This window comes from Tenrec ecaudatus, chromosome 14, assembly GCF_050624435.1.
Source record: "Tenrec ecaudatus isolate mTenEca1 chromosome 14, mTenEca1.hap1, whole genome shotgun sequence".
NCBI classification, from domain to species: Eukaryota; Metazoa; Chordata; class Mammalia; order Afrosoricida; family Tenrecidae; genus Tenrec; species Tenrec ecaudatus.
This window is the reverse complement of record NC_134543.1, coordinates 29407795-29425529: the sequence shown is the minus strand read 5'-3', so window position 1 is coordinate 29425529 and position 17735 is coordinate 29407795. Positions and strand designations below refer to the sequence as shown.

Sequence of the window (17735 nt, the reverse complement as noted above, 5' to 3'; positions counted from 1 at the left end):
TGGGAGCCCAGCGAGCCTGGAAGCAGGGACTTGACCTAGGGGTCTGCGTTGCCTCCACCGCCGCTGCTTTCGCCCACGTGTGATAAAGAGGTCTCCCCCACCTCACTCGCTGCCTTTTCTAAGGAAGAGCGGTACACAGACGAAGGAGCACTTAGGATCCATCCAACGCAGGCACTGTGCGAGGTGCTTGGCACAAGATAGTGACCAAAACGCACAGGACCCCTGCCCCGCAGGTGATTAGGCTTGGAAAGCTGGCAATAAACCCCCAACATGATGAAGAAATAAATTAAATAGAATTCGTACAACCTTTCTGCCCTTTTCCTTCCCAGTTCTCCCAGACTCTGGGGCCCTGCCCAGGGCTGGAAAGGGAAGGAAGAGGGAGGAATGCACACGAGGTCCCAGGAGACATGATTTCTCCCTCTGTGTCTGGACTCTGCCCATCAGTGTCTAACTTACTAAGAAAATTTCAACTAACCCGTGTCTAAAAAAAGCATGGCTCTGGGATCGCCGACTGAGCCAGTCAGTCTGAGGCAAGGACCAAAGTGCCTGAGTGTATTTTGGGAAAAGAGAATTGTCCAAGGAGATTGTGGGTTGGGATGGTTAAAATTAGGGTCTGCTTGGAGGCAGCTGAGTCCAGTTGGCTTTATGATTAGTAAGGTACATGACGGGAAGTTGGGGTTTCTCGTGCACACATTCCTTGCCTTGATAGCCTGACCCTCGTGGCATGGTGGGCTACCCGCTGGGCTGCTAACTGCAAGGTTAGCAATGTGAAGCCACCAGCCCTGTCGTGGGAGAAAGATGCGGCTTTCTACTCCCATAAAGAGCTATGGTCTCAGAAAGCCGCAAGGGCGGCTCGTCTCTGTTCTGAAGGGTCACGATGAGCAGGCATGGGCTTGATGGCAGTCTGTGTGGGTGGTCTGGGTATAACACAGGCATCCGTTTCGTGAGAGAGGCTTCCAGGGGAGGCCCTGGAGAGTCATCATTCCACCAGCTTCCCACGATACACAGCCCCTGGTGGTGCAGTGGCTCAGAGCTAGCAGAAAGGTTGGCAGTTCAACCCCCTCCACAGATCTGTGGCAGGAAGGCTGGGCACTCTGCTTCTGTAAAAATGACTGCCTACGAAAATCCATAGAGACAGTAACTGGATTCACCGTGCCTTAAGGGTATGGCAGGAACCTCGGTGGCTTAGTGGTTATACATGGGGCTGAAATCGGAAAGGTCAGCAGTTTGAAGCCACCAGCCGCTCCTCAGGACTTTCTACTCCCATAGACATTTATGTTCTCGGAACATCAAGGGACAACCTTGTCTCATCAGGTCTTTAGGAGTCGGCATCGACTCGATGCAGGGAAATGGGGAGCCAGTGACGATGAGAACAAGACAGGAATGAAGGAAAGGTTCTAAAACAGACTGTGGTGACGGCTGCACAACACTGTGTGATGTGACCCAACGACTGAACTGTGAATGATGTGCCCAGGAAACTGTTAATAAAAAATTACGGCCTACCAAAACCCCTGTGAGGCAGGTCTACGCTGTCACCCACGAGCGCAATTTGACAACATCTAACAACCGCTTTCCGCTCTAGCGTGAGCCTCCAGATCCTAAGGAATGCTCAAACCTGACTGCTGGAAGTGCTGTGCCTGGAAATATTTGAAAATATTTCAGCTGTTAAGCAGAGTAGCCCGCTAATGTTATTGCTTCTAAAATGTGTGCGTGTGTTTCATAAGTCTCTGTAGAATTCAAAACTTAGTGATTCCAGGGTGCAGACTGCTGGAAGAGACACAGAGATGAATGACAGATAGCCTCTCTTCAAAACTTTTCTGTGTAAAAATTAAAATATGTACAAATTGTGGGATTATAAAGAGACTTTTCACCAGAGTTGTCTCCTACAAAGATATGCCAAAAATGAGAGGCTGTTTGCCAGTACATGGTGGGAGGTCAGATGCTTAGCAACATCCTCCCTGAAGGCAGTCAGTTGCCAGACTACTGTCTGGCCCACCACAAGAGGGGCCTATTCCCTGCTGATAAGGACAACCCCTACAGGCTTGAGGCCATCAGTCTGGTCCCTGTAGGTGGGGTTTACACCCTACTGATAATGGTTCCATGGAGAGCCAGAGAACAGGTCACACCTGCTCAGTGACATCCAAAGTTAGGCTGCCATTCTGAGTCCAGGATCCCCCCATCTTGTCACATGTGTGTCCCCAATACCACCCTTTCCTATTGTGTGTATATTCCTAGATTGTCCCCCTCTCATTACTGTATTACCTATAGGACAGCCCTTTCCTGTGACATATGTCTTTACCTGTAATGAGTGGGCTTGCAAGCCCTCCCCCCCACCAAAGAGATATAAGCCTTCGTTAGCAATAAAGATGCTCTCTCTCCCTGGCTCTCTGCTTCCCCTTCCCCTCCCCCAGTCCTCTCTCCTCTGTTCCCTTTCCCCTTGTCCTCCTTCCCCTCCCCCTCTCTCCTGCCCTCTGGTCTCCCATCTACACGTGGACCACCAAGTGGGGCTGAGGTGAGCATGCTACTATGAAATGTGTCTGACTCCATTATTTCTTTTTTTTTTCTTTCCTTCTTTTACATTTTATTAGGGGCTCATACAACTCTTATCACAATCCATGCATATACATACATCAATTGTATAAAGCACATCCATACATTCTTTGCCCTAATCACTCTCAAAGCATTTGCTCTCCACTTAAGCCCTCTGCATTAGGTCCTCTTTTTTTTTCCCTACCTCCCTCCCCGCACCCCCCTCCTTCATGAGCCCTTGATAATGCACAGATTGTTATTTTGTCTTATCTTTCCCTATCCAGAGTCTCCCTTCCCCCGCTTCTCTGCCTTCCATCTCCCAGGGAGGAGGTCACATGTGGATCCTTGTAATCAGTTCCCCCTTTCCAACCCACTCACCCTCCACTCTCCCAGCCTTGCCCCTCACACCCTTGGTCCTGAAGGTATCATCTACCCTGGATTCCCTGTGCCTCCAGCTCCCATATGCACCAGTGTACAATCTCTGCCCTATCCAGTCCTGCAAGGTAGAATTCGGATCATGGTAGTTGCGGGGAGCAAGCATCCAGGATCTGGGGGAAAGCTGTGTTCTTCATCGGTACTACATCGCACCCTGACTGACCCGTCTCCTCTCCTAAACCCCTCTGTGAGGGGATCTCCAGTGATTGACACTTGGGCTTCGGGTCTCCACTCTGCACTTCCCCCTTCATTCACTATGGTATACACACACACACACACACACACACACACACATATACATTCTTTTTATTTGCATGATGCCTTATACCTGGTCCCTACGGCTGGTGTGCTTCTTCCATGTGGGCTTTTTTGCTTCTGAGCTAGATAGCCGTTTGTTCACCTTCAAGCCTTTAAGACCCCAGACACTATCTCTTTTGATAGCTGGGCACCATCAGCTTTCTTCACCACATTTGCTTATGCACCCATTTGTCTTCAGCAATCGTATCATGGAGGTTTGCAGCCAATGATATAATTTTTTGTTCTTTGATGCTTGATAACTGATCCCTTTGGGACCACGCGATCACACAGGTTGGTGTGTTCTTCCATGTGGGCTTTGTTGCTTCTGAGCTAGATGGTCGCTTATTTATCTTCAAGCCTTTAAGACCCCAGTCACTATCTCTTTTGATAGCCGGGCACCATCAGCTTTCTTCACAACATTTACTTGTTCACCCGCTTTGGCTTCAGCAGTTGTGTCGGGAGAGTGAGCATGATAGAGTGCAAATTTAATAAAAGAAAGTATTCATGCTTTGAGGGAGTGCTTGAGTAGAGGCCCAAGGTCCTTCCGCCACCTTAATACTAAACCTATAAATGTAGACACTTAGATATATTTCCCCATCCTCATATGTATATTTGCATGTACATGTTTTTGTCTAGACCTCCATAAATGCCCCTTGACTTCCAGCTCTTTCCTCCATCTCCCTTGACTTTCCTCCTGCCCCACTACCATGCTCCGTCACCACCTGGGCTACAGCTATACCTCTTCTCTACACAACCTTACCCTTGATCATTCCCCACCAGACTCCATTATTTCAACCTCTCTTCTATCTCTCATGCTCTCTATGACTTTATTATAATCTACATATTTCTAGATCTCAACCGTATAATTGTGCCTATTGAACCTGTGATTAGTTGTGGAGGGCTGGCCGCATGGCAATTCAGTTCCATAAACATCCATGGCAGGTCCGGGAGCCGTCCTGTGCTCTAACAAGGACAGAAGTCGCTATATGGAAGCACAAAGGAGCAAAGAGATGAGCGCCCATTGGAAAACTTAGGAAAGGCTTCCTGGATGAAGCAGCGTTTCACACTAGGTTACAGAGGCACGGCAAGTTACGTGATGGAGCTGGGATATAGCCCAAGGCAGGCTGAGTCCACATCTCGCTGCCATAATGCTGATACACTCTTGTCTCCCTGTACGTGGAGTTTCTGGTAGGTATTACCACTGAAGTGAGAGGGTGCAGGTAGTCAGTTGTGGCTAGATCAGGGGATTACCTTGTGACTGCACCTGGGACCTGTAGAGAAGTTTTAAAAAGATACTAATGCCCAAGCCTCACCAGCAGGTAGTCCCAGAGTGCAGCCGGGCGTTGAGAACCACTGCATTAAACTCTGGGGGTTATTAGAAAGACTTAAGGCTAGAAAGTTGGGCTAGATCTAACCTGGTGGGTTGGAATGCCAAGCTAATTGCAACTTTATTCTACAGCTGCATTGGTCTGAGTACTTTAGAGAAACAAATCCACAGCAACTCATGTAGAAGAGAGTTTTATATAAAGGTTAAGTGCGCATCAAGAAAACATCCCAACCCAGTGCTGCCCAAGCCCACAAGTCCAACATTAACCCACTAACCCATATGTACAACGCCAATCCACAAAGTCCTCCTCCATCTCACAAAACAGACGTAATGATGCCGACTGCAGGAGGGAAGCCGAGTCAGTGAACCTGTAAGCATCTCCCAGGGCTGCAACGGGGTAGGTCCATGCGGCTTCTCCTAAGGGATGTCTTGCAGGACGTCTGCCTTGCAAGCTGAAGCAGGGAAGTGGCTAAGGCAGCTACACCCTGGTCCATCACAAAGCAAGAAAGGCGAGGCTCACTGAGCCATTTATCTCTCTGCCCTTCAATTAACCCAAGGTGTGTTTATCAGCAACGTTGGCACAATAAACTAACTCAACAGCTTAAAAAAAAAAGACAGTAGGGAGAGAAATAAGAAGGGAGAGTGACACAGAGGTAGAACAACCGATGGCTTGAACTGGAGAGGGATACGGGAGAAGTAGATTGGAGGATGGGAAGATCATGAGTCTGGTTCCTGTCACAATGAGTTGACCATTCATCTGAGCTTCTTACGCTGCCCTGACAGAAATACTACAGTGGTAGGTTTCAAAGAACAGATATGTATTCTTTCACAGTTGAGGGGGCTGGAAGTTCAAATTCAGGACGTGGGCTCTAGGGAGAAGTTCCCTCTGACCATGTGGCACTTTCTTTGCTTCTGTGTCTAGCCTGCTCATTCAAGTATGTGATGTATAACACACCCTAGACGGATATGGCCTCATTGACAGAGGAAACCCTATTCCTGAAGGGACTGCATCCCCTGAGATGCTGTTCTTATCAGGTAGGTACTGCGGTCAGTTCTGGGTCATTGTACACAACAGAAAGAAGTACTGCCTGGTCTGGCGCCATCCTCATGACTGTTATGTTGAAGCCACTGCTGGGTCATGGTTTCCATCCACCTCACTAAGCTTCTTCCTCTTCTCTGCTGCCCTTCTGCTTTTACCAAGCACGACACGCTTTTCCAAGGACTGGTCTCACCGGATAACATGTCCAAAGTGACGCAGATTCGCCATCCTTGCTTCTAAGGAGCATTTTGGCTGTCCTTCTCAGGTGGATTTGCTTGTTCTCTTGGCGGTCCCTGGTACTTTCAATATTCTTCGCCAGCTCTGTAATTCCATGCACTCATGCTTCTTCGGTCTTCCATGTTCAGCGTCCAACTTTCACAGGCATCTGAGGCAACGGAACATCCCATGGTTCGGATCAGGCGCACCTTACTCCTCGAAGTGACATCCTTGCTCTCCAACACTTTAAGGAGTTCTTGTGCAGCAGCTCTGCCCGAAGCAGTGTGTCTCTTGACTTCTTGCCTGCTGCTTCCAGGAGCACTGATTGTGGATCTAAGCTAAGACAGCATTAATCTTTTCTCTGTTATCAGGACGTGTTACCGACAGGTCCAGTTGTGAGGACTGTGGTTTTCTTTACATTGAGCCGTAATCCATACCGCAGGCTGCGATCCTGGATCTTCATCAGCAAGTGTCTTAAGTCTTCTTACTTTTAGCAAGCAAGGTTTCATCATCTCCATATCACAGGTTGTTAACACTCCTTCCTCCACTTCTGATGCGGAGTTCTCCTTCACGTAGTCCAGCTTTTCAGGTAATTTGCTGTTTGGGAGGGTTAGGATTCACAACGTGTATTTTGGGAAACACAACTCAATCCATTACAAGGTTCCGGAGACACATTCGTGTGGAGATGCTAAACTGGCAGGTTTAGAAATTTGAGTGAGCTAGACTAAGGCAGAGAGGGCTGCAGCTAGATACCATGTAAATCCGTGTTTCTCCGAGTAGGCAATCCTGCCCCCGGAGGACGCTGGAATGATCCAGGGGATTGCAAAAGCAGATGCCCATACTTTATCCTGGTTTACAGGTTGTAGTACAAAAGCTTTCATTTCAGAGGGGGTGGTGTGGAGCGCTGAGTAATTTTTTCTTTCATTCTTTCTGAAAAGGAGGCAGTAGGTTAAATATGTTTAGGACTCTAGGATCTAAACACAGGTTTGAGCTGAAATCTCAGTGTTTGGTTGAGGTCATTAAAGAGAATATTGAGAAATAAGAGGGACTTGGAGAAAACCTACATTTAGAAGGCGGGTGGGGGAAGGCTTGGAAGAAGAAATTAAGGAGGCACAGAGGCCAGTGGGAAGAGCACTCCAAGGAGAAGAGGGAGCTCAGGCACAGAAGGTCTGCCCTTGGCCATGGGAAGGGCACTGGTGACAGTGGGAAGGGTGGAAGGCAGACCACAATGGGCTGGGCATTGAAGGGGAGACGGCAGGGGGTGGGGAGAGGGAGGCAGAGTTTTCTGCCCATAGGTCCTGCAGAGACGTTAATAAGACCCTCCTCACAGGAGAAGCAGCAGGACAAGAAAACAAGGCTTGTTTGGCAGAGGAAAGTGAAGCATACTTTTAAAGCCAAAGAGGAGTAGGTGGAGAAGAGGGGGGGGAGGTTCCTGGAAAGGGAGACCCTTCTTCCTCAGAAACAGAGGGAAGGAAAAGCAAATTAGAAAGAAAGAGAGGGAAGGACAGAAGGAGGCCGACTGGGAGAGAGCAGGAAGCGAAGACGATGAGTTCTGGGTGAGCAGCAGCAAGCCGGCGGAGGGGGTGAGGGAGGTGGGGTCGGGGTCAACAAGGAATGAGTACAGGAATAAATGGAGGGTCCTGCAGGACCCACCAAGCAATGTCCTTCCACCACGTGCAGGCTGTAACAGGGCGTGCTGCAGTTACAGGAAGAGAGGCAGCTGCCCGTTCCAAACGGCTTACACGAGTGAACTGAAGCGGGAGGAAGACAAATAAACTCTCGTCTGATGTTCATAATTTATCATCATTTAGTCTTGAAACCAGGTTATCCTGATTATTTTCGATCTGGCAGCTAAGCGTTGTTATCATTACATCTGGCTGAGTCATTTCTAGGCTCTAAGAAGCGCCGGTCTGGGTTACCACGGGAGAACTTTGTAAAATCAAAATAATTAGATTGGCCGCAAAAAAGCCGACCCCGAATGCGCGGCCGCACCTCGCGGAGTACCGAAAGCTGACAGCGAGGCTCGGCCGGCCGGCCGGGCGCAGGGGGGGCTAGCCGACCCGGGCCCACTGGCGCTCCGCGGGCGGCCCCCAGAATCGGGCCGCAGAGCGACTCCCGGGCACGGCTAGGCGGCCCGCCCCTTGCCAGACAAGGGCACGCTCCAGGGTCTGGGAACATCGCCCTCCGGAAAAACCAACCCAAACACGAGTTCGTTTGGGACTGAGCTCCAGCAAAGCTTCTCCCAGCCTCCCCGCTCCCCGAGGAGTTCCCGAGTTGGCCGGACACAAGGTCAAAGTGACACAAAGCGCAGCGCACCCCGGCCCCCGCCGCGCGGGCTGGCGCGTGCCGACTGCGCCTGCGCCAGGGCTCCGCGCCCGGCGAGGGCGGGGCTCCGAGCGCGCCGCGCCCTCGTCTCCAGGCAACCGGGATAACGGAGCCGCGCGAGGGCGCCTGCGCGGTGTCATCGGTTGGCGGGCGGGGCGGGGGTCTGATCCCGACAGCTAGGTCCTGGGGTTTACTCTGAGCTGGAGCGGTCCCCCAGGAACCTCAGGTACGGCGGGAGGGAGGGGCAGACTGGGCTCAGCGCCTCGAATCCTCGCAGAGGGTCCTCCCAAGAGGACCACCTCCTGGCCCTCCGGGATTCTGGATGGAAAAGGGGCCCCGGCTGGGTCAGGTGGCCTCCGCCTCTCAGCTAGGTGCCTGCTCCCGACCCAGAGCGACATCTGCTCTTAGGAATCAAACCCGGTCCCACCGGGAAGGAGCCCCGGGGAGCATTTTGGGGCCGCCGCTTTCAGGCCTCCGAAGTGCAGGGCGGGCCTTGGAATCTCAAGAACCCCTCCATGCACAGGCACCGAAACCCGGCCGCCTCCCTGAACCTTGACTTCCGATCAGTGCCCCTTCCAGATGTCCGTCACTGGGCATGACAGAGGCCCGTCCTGGTGGCAGTTAAGCATCCAGGGAGTGACCAACACCTGTGTCACATTCATTGTTCAGACTTAGGGGCCCAACACAGCACCCACTGACAAAACACATATGGAACAAAGTTCAACAGGGGCCCCCCACGGGCCCCCTCAACTGAAGTTTAAGGGGAAATATGGACAGGGCACATGTAGGTTAGCAGCCCAGAGTGACCCGCAAACAACCGTCTCACGTGTTTCAACTCTCCTCTAGGCTTCTGTCCAGGCCCTGGATGGCTGGTCTCCAGTTGGCCCCACACCTGCCCGTGGGCGTTATGTTCCCATATGACACAACGGAAGCTCCCGGGCTCCACGCCGCCAAGCAAGACCCTTATGAACAAGGGGACTCTTCCCAGCGGTCTTCCATGGGACACCGGAGGACCCACGGTCCGCAGAAGCTTTTGAGCGTGGATGTTCTCCACGCTCCCTCCAAATGGACCGCCTGCAGGAAAGCCCAGAGCTACTGGTATCCCCATTGTGCTGGGACCAGCCCGGAGGATTTAGGCACCAATCCCCAGGGCCAAGGAAAGGGTTCGCTTTTCCCGTCAGACCCTCAGGCCTCTCAGTCCCTGCGTCCCAAAGCCAATCACCAGATTGGCCACCCCTTCGTAAAGAAGCGAGTCGGGGTGGACCGCGCATACCCACTGAAGCCCGTGTTCCACCGCAAGTCCCGGAATACAGGCGAGGCCTGCGCTGAGGGGGACCAGACTGGCTGTGCCAGGGAGAACCAGTGGCTTTCTTCCAGTGGCTTAGGGCCTGGGAGCCCTGGGCACCCGGCTGACGTTGGCCCTGTTCTTGCTGCCACGCAGGCACAGAGGGCAGGGGCAAATCCACACGGGCCAGAGCGGCTGCAGATCCAAAGGCTGGAAGCTGCGGGGGAGAGCTTAGGGGAGGAAATCCGGAGAAAGGAGACCCTCCTGAGGGAAAAGCTGAAGAAGACGGAGGAGGAACTCAGGCGAATCCAGAAGGAAAAGGGTCAGGCCCGGGGAAATGAAACCAGAGAGTCTGAGACAATGGCACTTTCCAGGAGAAGAGCCAAAGGGCACAGTGGCAGCACCGGCCTGCCCCAACTCCCCTCCTCTCCAGAAGTCAGGCCCCGAGAAGTGTCCCCAAGCAGAGAGCACCGGAGAGAGGTGGAGACTTGGGGAGGGGCTCAAGAACACTCTAGTCCATTCCACGTCTCTGATTATGGGATACAGAGACTCAAAAGGGAAAGATTGGTGGCAAGCAATACTAAGATCCGAGACCAGGCCTCGGCGTTGTCCACAGAGACCTGTCCTCAGCCACCCGAAGCCCCGGACAATACTGCGTGGGACGCCCCCAGCAATTCCAGCCCGCCCAGGGCACCAGACTCCTCGGGCTCCAGCCATTTCACTGAAGAGCCCGAACTGGGTGAGTGCGGCCACTGTGGGCGCAAGTTCCTCCTGCTCCGCCTGGAGAGACACTCTACCGTCTGTAGCAGGGTGCAGGGCTCCAAGAGGACAGTGTTCGACTCCACCCGAGCCCGGGCAAAGGGCACGGAACTAGAGCAGTACCTGACCTGGAAGGGACCAGCCTCCCTCAAGGTAACAAGAGCTCTGTCGGTGGGCTTGTCTTTCTGAGAGGCACTTTGTAAGGGCACGTTGGCTAGGGATTGGGTAAGAAGGAACACTGACCGATTGCCACAGGAGGCCAGTGATGGTGGGGGCACTTTTTGAGTCATCCTCATCCCACTCTGTGAGGATCTCCTTAGCTCTAGTTCTGTCCACTGAAAAACCTAGACTCTGAGAGGGTGAGTCACTTAAGGTCAGGGACACTTTGAAATAAGAATCGACATACAAAGCTGGGTCTGAGAGTCCAAAATTTGAACTTAAAAAAACAATGCCTTACGGATGCTAACCATACTAAATGTTGGCCGTAGGAAATGTAAAAGACAAAAAAATAACACAGCTAAAATTAGGCAGCCTAGCGCCCCCCTCCTTTTTTGTCATCTACTTTGCCAATTCCCAAGACTGATCTGTACCACCTCCACCACGGTCCTCCCCCAGCCCTGTCTGCTCCGTCAAGATCAGCCCACTACCGATGGGCCTTCTTAGGAAACACATGAAACACAAGCAAGTGTGGGATTCTTCTTCTCTCCCATTTTTCCCTGTTATATTACCAAAAAAGAAAAAAGTTCCAGTTTGCAGGAAAGCCAGGTTGTAAACAGTAGGGACTTTAAGACTTCATGCTATGTTGGGAGCGCCGGAATCACACTGGAAGAGCCAGACCTGGAGATCGATGGTCTGCCCACGTCACGCACCTGGGTTTCTGAGTGCTTCACAAAGTGGGGTAATGACGGACTTTTAATACGATTTTTCTTTTTATCATGGTTAAAATATATAACACATTTTCCAATTGAACATTTTTTATGTGTACAAGGTATTGCTGTCATTTATTTAGACCATGTAGTACAACCATCACCAATTTACCTGTTGCCAGATGTGTTAGGCTGGGTTGACTAGAGAAACAAATCCAGAGACACTCATATAGGTATAAGAAAGAGCTTTATATCAAGAAGTAATTATAATCCCAGCTCAGTCCAACTCAGATGCATAAGTCCAACACTAGTCCATAAGTCCCTCTTTAGACTCACACAGTCACCTGGAGTGGTGCAGAATGAAGGAAGATCACTGGCCGCTGGGTGCAAAGTCTTGTGGATCCAATGGCTGGTGATGGATGTATTCCTAGGGCTCTGGCCGCAGCCAGGGCCGGCCAGCAGGAAGGTGAAGGCAGAGAGCGAAGGGTTCACAGGGCTCACCTTCTGAGAAGGCCATGCCCACAAGTAGGGACCATCAAGCTGTGACCTGATGGACAGCTTGAATAGCACCCTTACACTTTTATATATCTTCAAGTTGACATGAAGTTATGCAACTATGAAAGCCGATTTCCCAGCCCTACCCTCACTGCTTGCTCAGACACTGCTTCCTGAACAGTGATTCCCCCTCTCACTTCTGGTGACCACTTAATCAATTCTGCACTCTGTACATTTGTCCGGGTGTCCTAGAGCCCCGGTTGCCTATTGGGTTACTCTTTGGGTTGCTAACTGAAACATCAGCAGTTCAAAACCACCAGTGGCTCCTCAGGAGAAAGATGAGACTTCCTACTCCTGTGAAGAGTTAGAGTCTTGGAAACCCACAGGAGCAGTTCTGTCCTGTCCTGTCCGATCTCTATGAGTCAGAATCGACTTGGTGATGGTGAATTTTTGGTTCTGTTTTACACATTTGCCTACTGTAGATATTTCACACGGTGCTGACATTTTCATTTTAATACTGTCAGTGGGCCTTAGAAAATTGTAACAACCTGTTGAACTCTTGAATTGAAAGAAAAATAGTTGTGTTGCTAGGTGCCATTGAGTTGGCTCAATTCATAGCACCCCCAAGGACAACAGAAGCAAACACTGCCCTGTCCTGTGCCATCCTTTCATTGTGATGTCTGAGCCCATTGGGGCAGCCACTGGGTCAATCCGCCTCTTTAACAGTCTCCCTTTTTGCTGCCCCTCTGCTTTCCCAAGCATGATGCCCTTTTCCAGGGATGGGCCTCTCCTGATAACATGCCCAAAGTACAGGAGAAAACAACTCACTTCACTCCCTTCTAGGAGCATGCCGGCTGTACTTCTAACAGGATAGAGCTGTTAGTTCTTTTGGCAGTCTGTGGGACTTTCGTTTTTTAAAAATCATTTTATTGGGGCTTGTACAACTCTTATCACAATCCACCCATTGTGTCAAGCACATTTGTACATTTGTTGCCATAACAATTTTCAAAACATTTTCTGTCTACTTGAACCCTTGGTATCAGTTCATTTCCCTCCCTCCCCCAACCTCCCTCTCTCACAACCTGTTGATAATTTATAAATTATTCTTATTTTCCCACGTCTTACACTGTCCGATGTTTCCCTTCACCCACTTTTCTGTTGTCCCCCAGGAAGGGAGTTATATGTAGATCATTGTGATCGGTTCCCCATTTCTCCCCAACCTTTCCCTTACCCTCCTGGTATTGCTACTCTCATTATTGGTCCTGAGGGGTTTATTCTGGATTCTCTGTTTCCAGCTCTTATCTGTACCTGTGTACATGCTCTGGTCTTGCCAGATTTGTAAGGTAGAATTGGGATCATGATAGTGGGGGGGGGGGAGAAGGAAGCATTAAAGAACTAGAGGAAAGTTCTATGTTTCATGAGTGCTATACTGCACCCTGATCAACTCATCTCTTCCTTGTGACCCTTCTGTAAAGGAATGTCCAATTGTCTACAGATGGGCTATGGGTCTCCACTCTATGCACTCCCCCTCATTCACAATGATATGATTTTTTTGTTCTTTGATGCCTGATACCTGATCCCTTTGACATCTCGTGATCACACAGGCTGGTGTGCTTCTTCCATGTGGGCTTTGTTGCTTCTCAGCTAGATGGCTGCTTGTTTATCTTCAAGGCCCCAGATGCTATATCTTTTGATAGCTGGGCACCATCAGCTTTCTTCACCACATTTGCTTATGCACCCGTTTGTCTTCAGTGATCTTGTTGGGAAGGTGAGCATCATGGAATGCCAGTTTAATAAAACAAAGCATTCTTGTGCTGAGGAAGTACTTGAGTAGAGGCCCAATGTCCATCTGCTACCTTAGTACTAAATCTATAAATATATGCACACAGATCTATTTCACCATCATCATATATAAATGTACATATGTACATGCCTATATTTAGACCTCAATAAATGCCCTTTGTCTCCTAGTTCATTTTCTTTTACTCTCTTGTCCCACTATCATGCTCAGCCTTCATTTGGGTCTCAGTAATTCCTCTGTTACATTGCCCTTGATCAAACCCTACCAGGCCCCCTACACCCTCCTTGCCATCGATTTTAGATCATTTGTGGTTCCCTTGTCCCTGGGTTTGTTAACACCTACTTCCTTTCCCCCACATTCCCCTCGCCCATGTCCCCCCCATTCCATGGCACTTTCAATATTCCTCTCCAGCTCCGTAAGTCAAATGCATTGCTTCTTCCTTATTCAATGTCCACTGTCCACATGTATGTGAGGTGACTGAAAAAGCCATGGCTTGGGTCAGGAGCACCTCCGTCCTCAAAGTGACATCCCTGTTCTTCAACACTTTAAAGAGGTCTCATGCAGCAGATTTAGCCCCATGCAACGTGCCATTTGATTTCAGAGGATCCATATGCCGCTATCGGGTATTTTCAGTTTAATAGTGGTCATGGGCCTTGGCGAAATACAACAACCTATGAAACTCTTGAATCTAAGGGAAAATAGTAATTAACTAATAGTAAAGGAGGTAAATTGAAGGCAGTATGCAGATGACCAAGCTTGAGAAGACCCAGATCTTGTGATCTTAAAAATTAGTAGTGGTATTTCAGGGTCCTCTGTTTGCTTTCCATCCAGTCCCACCTTCTGCTGCATTAGCCCCTCTGCTGTCAGGACTCTGTGGGGTAGGTGTGTGTGAGGTTGTATTTTACCTTCGGTATTCTCTCAGAACTGTGTGGGATTACCAACACAGTCCCATCTGGGTCCAGAGACCATCTCTCTGAAGTCTAGTTTCCAACAAGGAGCCATTTTAGCTCTTGCAGATAGTAATAATATGATTGGCAGTCCTTGCTCATTCCTGTCATTGTCATTCCCCCCACCCCCTTTAACCTAGTACGCCACCGGAGTAGTCTGTGAACCACTAGGTGGTGGTGGCGGCCATGGAGCTAATTCCAACTCCTGAGGAAACATTGCCCAGTCTGCGCCATCTCCGTGATTGTATGTTTGCATCCATCAGCTGTGGCTACAAAGTGCCTTCCCACTTAGGGACTCATCTACTAGCACCCTCTCAAACAATTTTCTGTTAAGGTCCCCAAGGTTTTCATTGGCAAATTTTGGAGAGATCACCAGACCTTTCTTCCTAGTCTTATTGTAGTCTAGGCGCTCCACCATAGATGACCCTGCTTGGTGGCATGGCTTCCATCATGATGGCAACATACAAGCTACCACAGTTAGGACAATCTGACACATTAGGCTTGTGTTGGGTCAGGACCTTAAAATAATTCATTGGGTTTCTGAGATGAGACGCTTTGCAGCGTTGTGAAAAGCAAGGACCTGACGTGGCACGCACGTGCATCCCTAGAGAAGCTGCTTCTGTAGTTTCCCACCTTTGTCTGTTGAGGACGTGGCATGCCTCTCGTGCTCACAGCAAACCAGACCAAACTCCCTGCCCTTGAGGTGAGGCTGACTCCCCGTGACCCTATGGGACAGGGTGGCACTGTGCCTGTGAGTTTGCTGACTTGGTGATGGCAGCCCCGTGTGTAACCATGCTGCCATCAGCGTTTGTCTTCTTCATGTACCATTCCTACCACCTGTCACGCGCTCTCCTGTACTGTGAGCCTTGGAGGGCAGGGACCACGTCTCACTCTCTTTTTGGTCTTGTGCACAGAGCTCACTCAATAGATATTAATGAAGAAAAGTCCCCTACAAGAAAGACCTACAAGTATGGCTATTGCTCTTGAGGAACTTGTTGCAAATCCTTTTAAAGGTCCCTGGATGTTGATGTTGGCTGTCACTTCCACCTTGTTTCTGACAGAGACTCTCCTCAGGGAACCTTGTCTTTTGATTGACAACAGCTCCTGGGAATCGGCTATTTGTCTTGTTTTAAAATTGCTTGCAGTGTAAATGACACAGAGATGCAGATCACAAAGTAACCTAGAACGCCATATAGCAGGCTCTGTCTCCTCCTTCTAACCCAGTCCACCCTGCGCCCGCCCCCTTCCATTCTGCTGCTGATGCCTCGAGGGTGTGCATCTCTGTATTTGAAGATAGTATACTTCCTTACCTTATGGATCCATTTTCCCCATTAGCTGTTGACTTTTCGCCTGGAAGCCGTGTTAAGCTCATTTGTACCCCCTCTCCCGTTTTGCCCCTTCCTGAATCATCCCACTGATGCGGAATCACACTTTCTGGTTCAGTCAGTAGTCACCTTTGACATCCTACTGACCATGTAAATTTGTTCACAGAGGATGCAGTGATCCTGCCAACGTGCACCTGGAGTCAATCACCGCTGGTTTTCATTTGCTTGCTTTCTACATATTTACATTTTTCTTTTCTTAAATGATCCATCTGATGCCATGTACCTGTTAAGGTTTTGTTTTGTAACTACCTCCTATAATTTATCTGAAGTTTCTCCTGGAAAAGTTCCTCCCACCCCTCCTTCCTCCCTGCCTCTGCCCTGACTGCGTATTCTCCAGGCTGGCAGAGACCCATGGTCCTGGGGCTTCTGTTCTGTGTTGGGCCCTCTCGTTTCCAAGGTCCCAGGGTCTTTTCTGGCTTATTCTTTGTTTTGCTGGAGTTTTCTAAGAAAGGTGCATGGACATTTTTTTTTTTTTGTCGTTAGATGACTTTTGATTAAGAACAGGGCTGGGTATAGAATTAGGAGTGAAACAGGACTTCGTTAGAACTTTGAAGGCATTTTCCCACTAGCTTTTGGCACCCGCTGTTGCTCCTGGGAAATCTGGTGACATGATGAATCCTGTTCGGAGAAAACCTGGTACTACTTCTCTAGATGGAAGACTATAGGAGCCTCGTCCTAAAGTCTACAGTGATTCCCTTGGATACGTGGAAGACTGTTTCATCATTCAGTGTGACTTTCAGCTCTAGAAAGTTCCATGGAATTTTCTTTAATAATGTTCTTTATGCTTCCATTGTACCTTTTGAAATGCCTCTGGGTCCAATGTTGGGCTTTTTGGATAATTTTTTTACCTAATCTTTTCTACTTTCCATCCTGACTTATATCACTGACACGCTTTCTTTTGTCTGACACATTTTCTTGACATTGTTTTACGTTTCTATTTCTGGTTATGAAATTTAAAACTTAAAAAAACCCTACTTAAAATGGCTATCTCTGGTTCTCTGTTTTATGGACCCAATCATCTTTTGTACTCCTTTGTTAATATTTTGTGTGCCTTCCCCCCGAATTTTCTTCTTCTACTTATCTTGATTGTGACTTCCAAGATTGGTTACTGTTGGCTTGTTGGCATAGAGTTGGCTTTCTGTATCACATGATCCTTGGCTCTCCATATTTAAGCTTAGGGCAGTGGTTCTTAACCTGCCTAATGCTGCGACCTTTTAATACAGTTCATGTGGTGCTGACCCCCAGCCATAAAATTATTTTCATTGCTACATCACTGTCATTTTGCTACTGTTCTGAATCGGGCAACCCCTGTGAAAGGGTCGTTTGACCCACAAAGGGGTGGAGACCCCCAGGTTGAGAACCACTGGGTTAGGGGGAGCTTGTTGACTGAGGGCCTTCACCCAATAGTGAGCCTGTTAGTGGGCTCTGCTAGAGCCAGCATCTGGAGGCTGTTCTCTGCACTGGGCAGGGAACCCGGATTGGAAACCCAGACCTGCCCCAACCCCTGCCTCCTAAGGAGGGCACTGATGTATTTGGTACTCTGCGACTGGGTCGGCAAGGAGGCCGAGCCCCCCCCGTTTGGCTTTCACGTGACCACAGTTCAGCCCCAAGTTTGACCCTGCTCTCCACACTGTGTGGGATTCTGGAGTCTTCCAAGCTCATTTTCTCTAGAGATTACCCCTCGGTCCCCTGTGAGGGTGCTGGCGGTGTATGATACTTGGGTGGGAAAGACAGGAGAGGATCCTTGGCAGCCAACATGTTTCAGCCCAACACCCCACACCCAGCCATACACCAATACCCCCTACCCACCCACCCACCCTCACAGCCCTACCAACACTGTCCCCCACCCCCCATACTTCCTAGCCCCAAGCTTCTCCGTTTTTGCTTGGGGAAACAGCTTGCTCTCGGCACTAACCTCTTGTGCCTGTTCTAAGTTTCAGGGCTTCCACTCAGTGAACCCATTGCTCCTTTTCAGTCTCTCTGACTTTGTTGAGTGTTCCCCCTCCATCATCCCACTCGAGACGCAGGA

At 49.7% G+C, this 17735-nt stretch overlaps 1 protein-coding gene across 3 annotated transcripts in view; it reads left to right on the top strand.

Moving 5' to 3' along the window:
• The window catches only part of ZC2HC1C (zinc finger C2HC-type containing 1C), a 32580-nt gene that overhangs the window by 7905 nt on the left and 6940 nt on the right, over positions 1–17735 (top strand). For 2 of the 3 annotated variants that reach the window (XM_075530714.1, XM_075530712.1), the window contains one exon: positions 9015–10365. In XM_075530714.1, coding sequence (XP_075386829.1) covers positions 9034–10365 — 1332 coding nt within the window. In that variant the 5' untranslated portion in view covers positions 9015–9033. Of the gene's footprint in view, positions 1–8303; positions 8395–9014; positions 10366–17735 lie in introns of those variants that run through there. The other variant, XM_075530713.1, reaches the window with a different exon arrangement.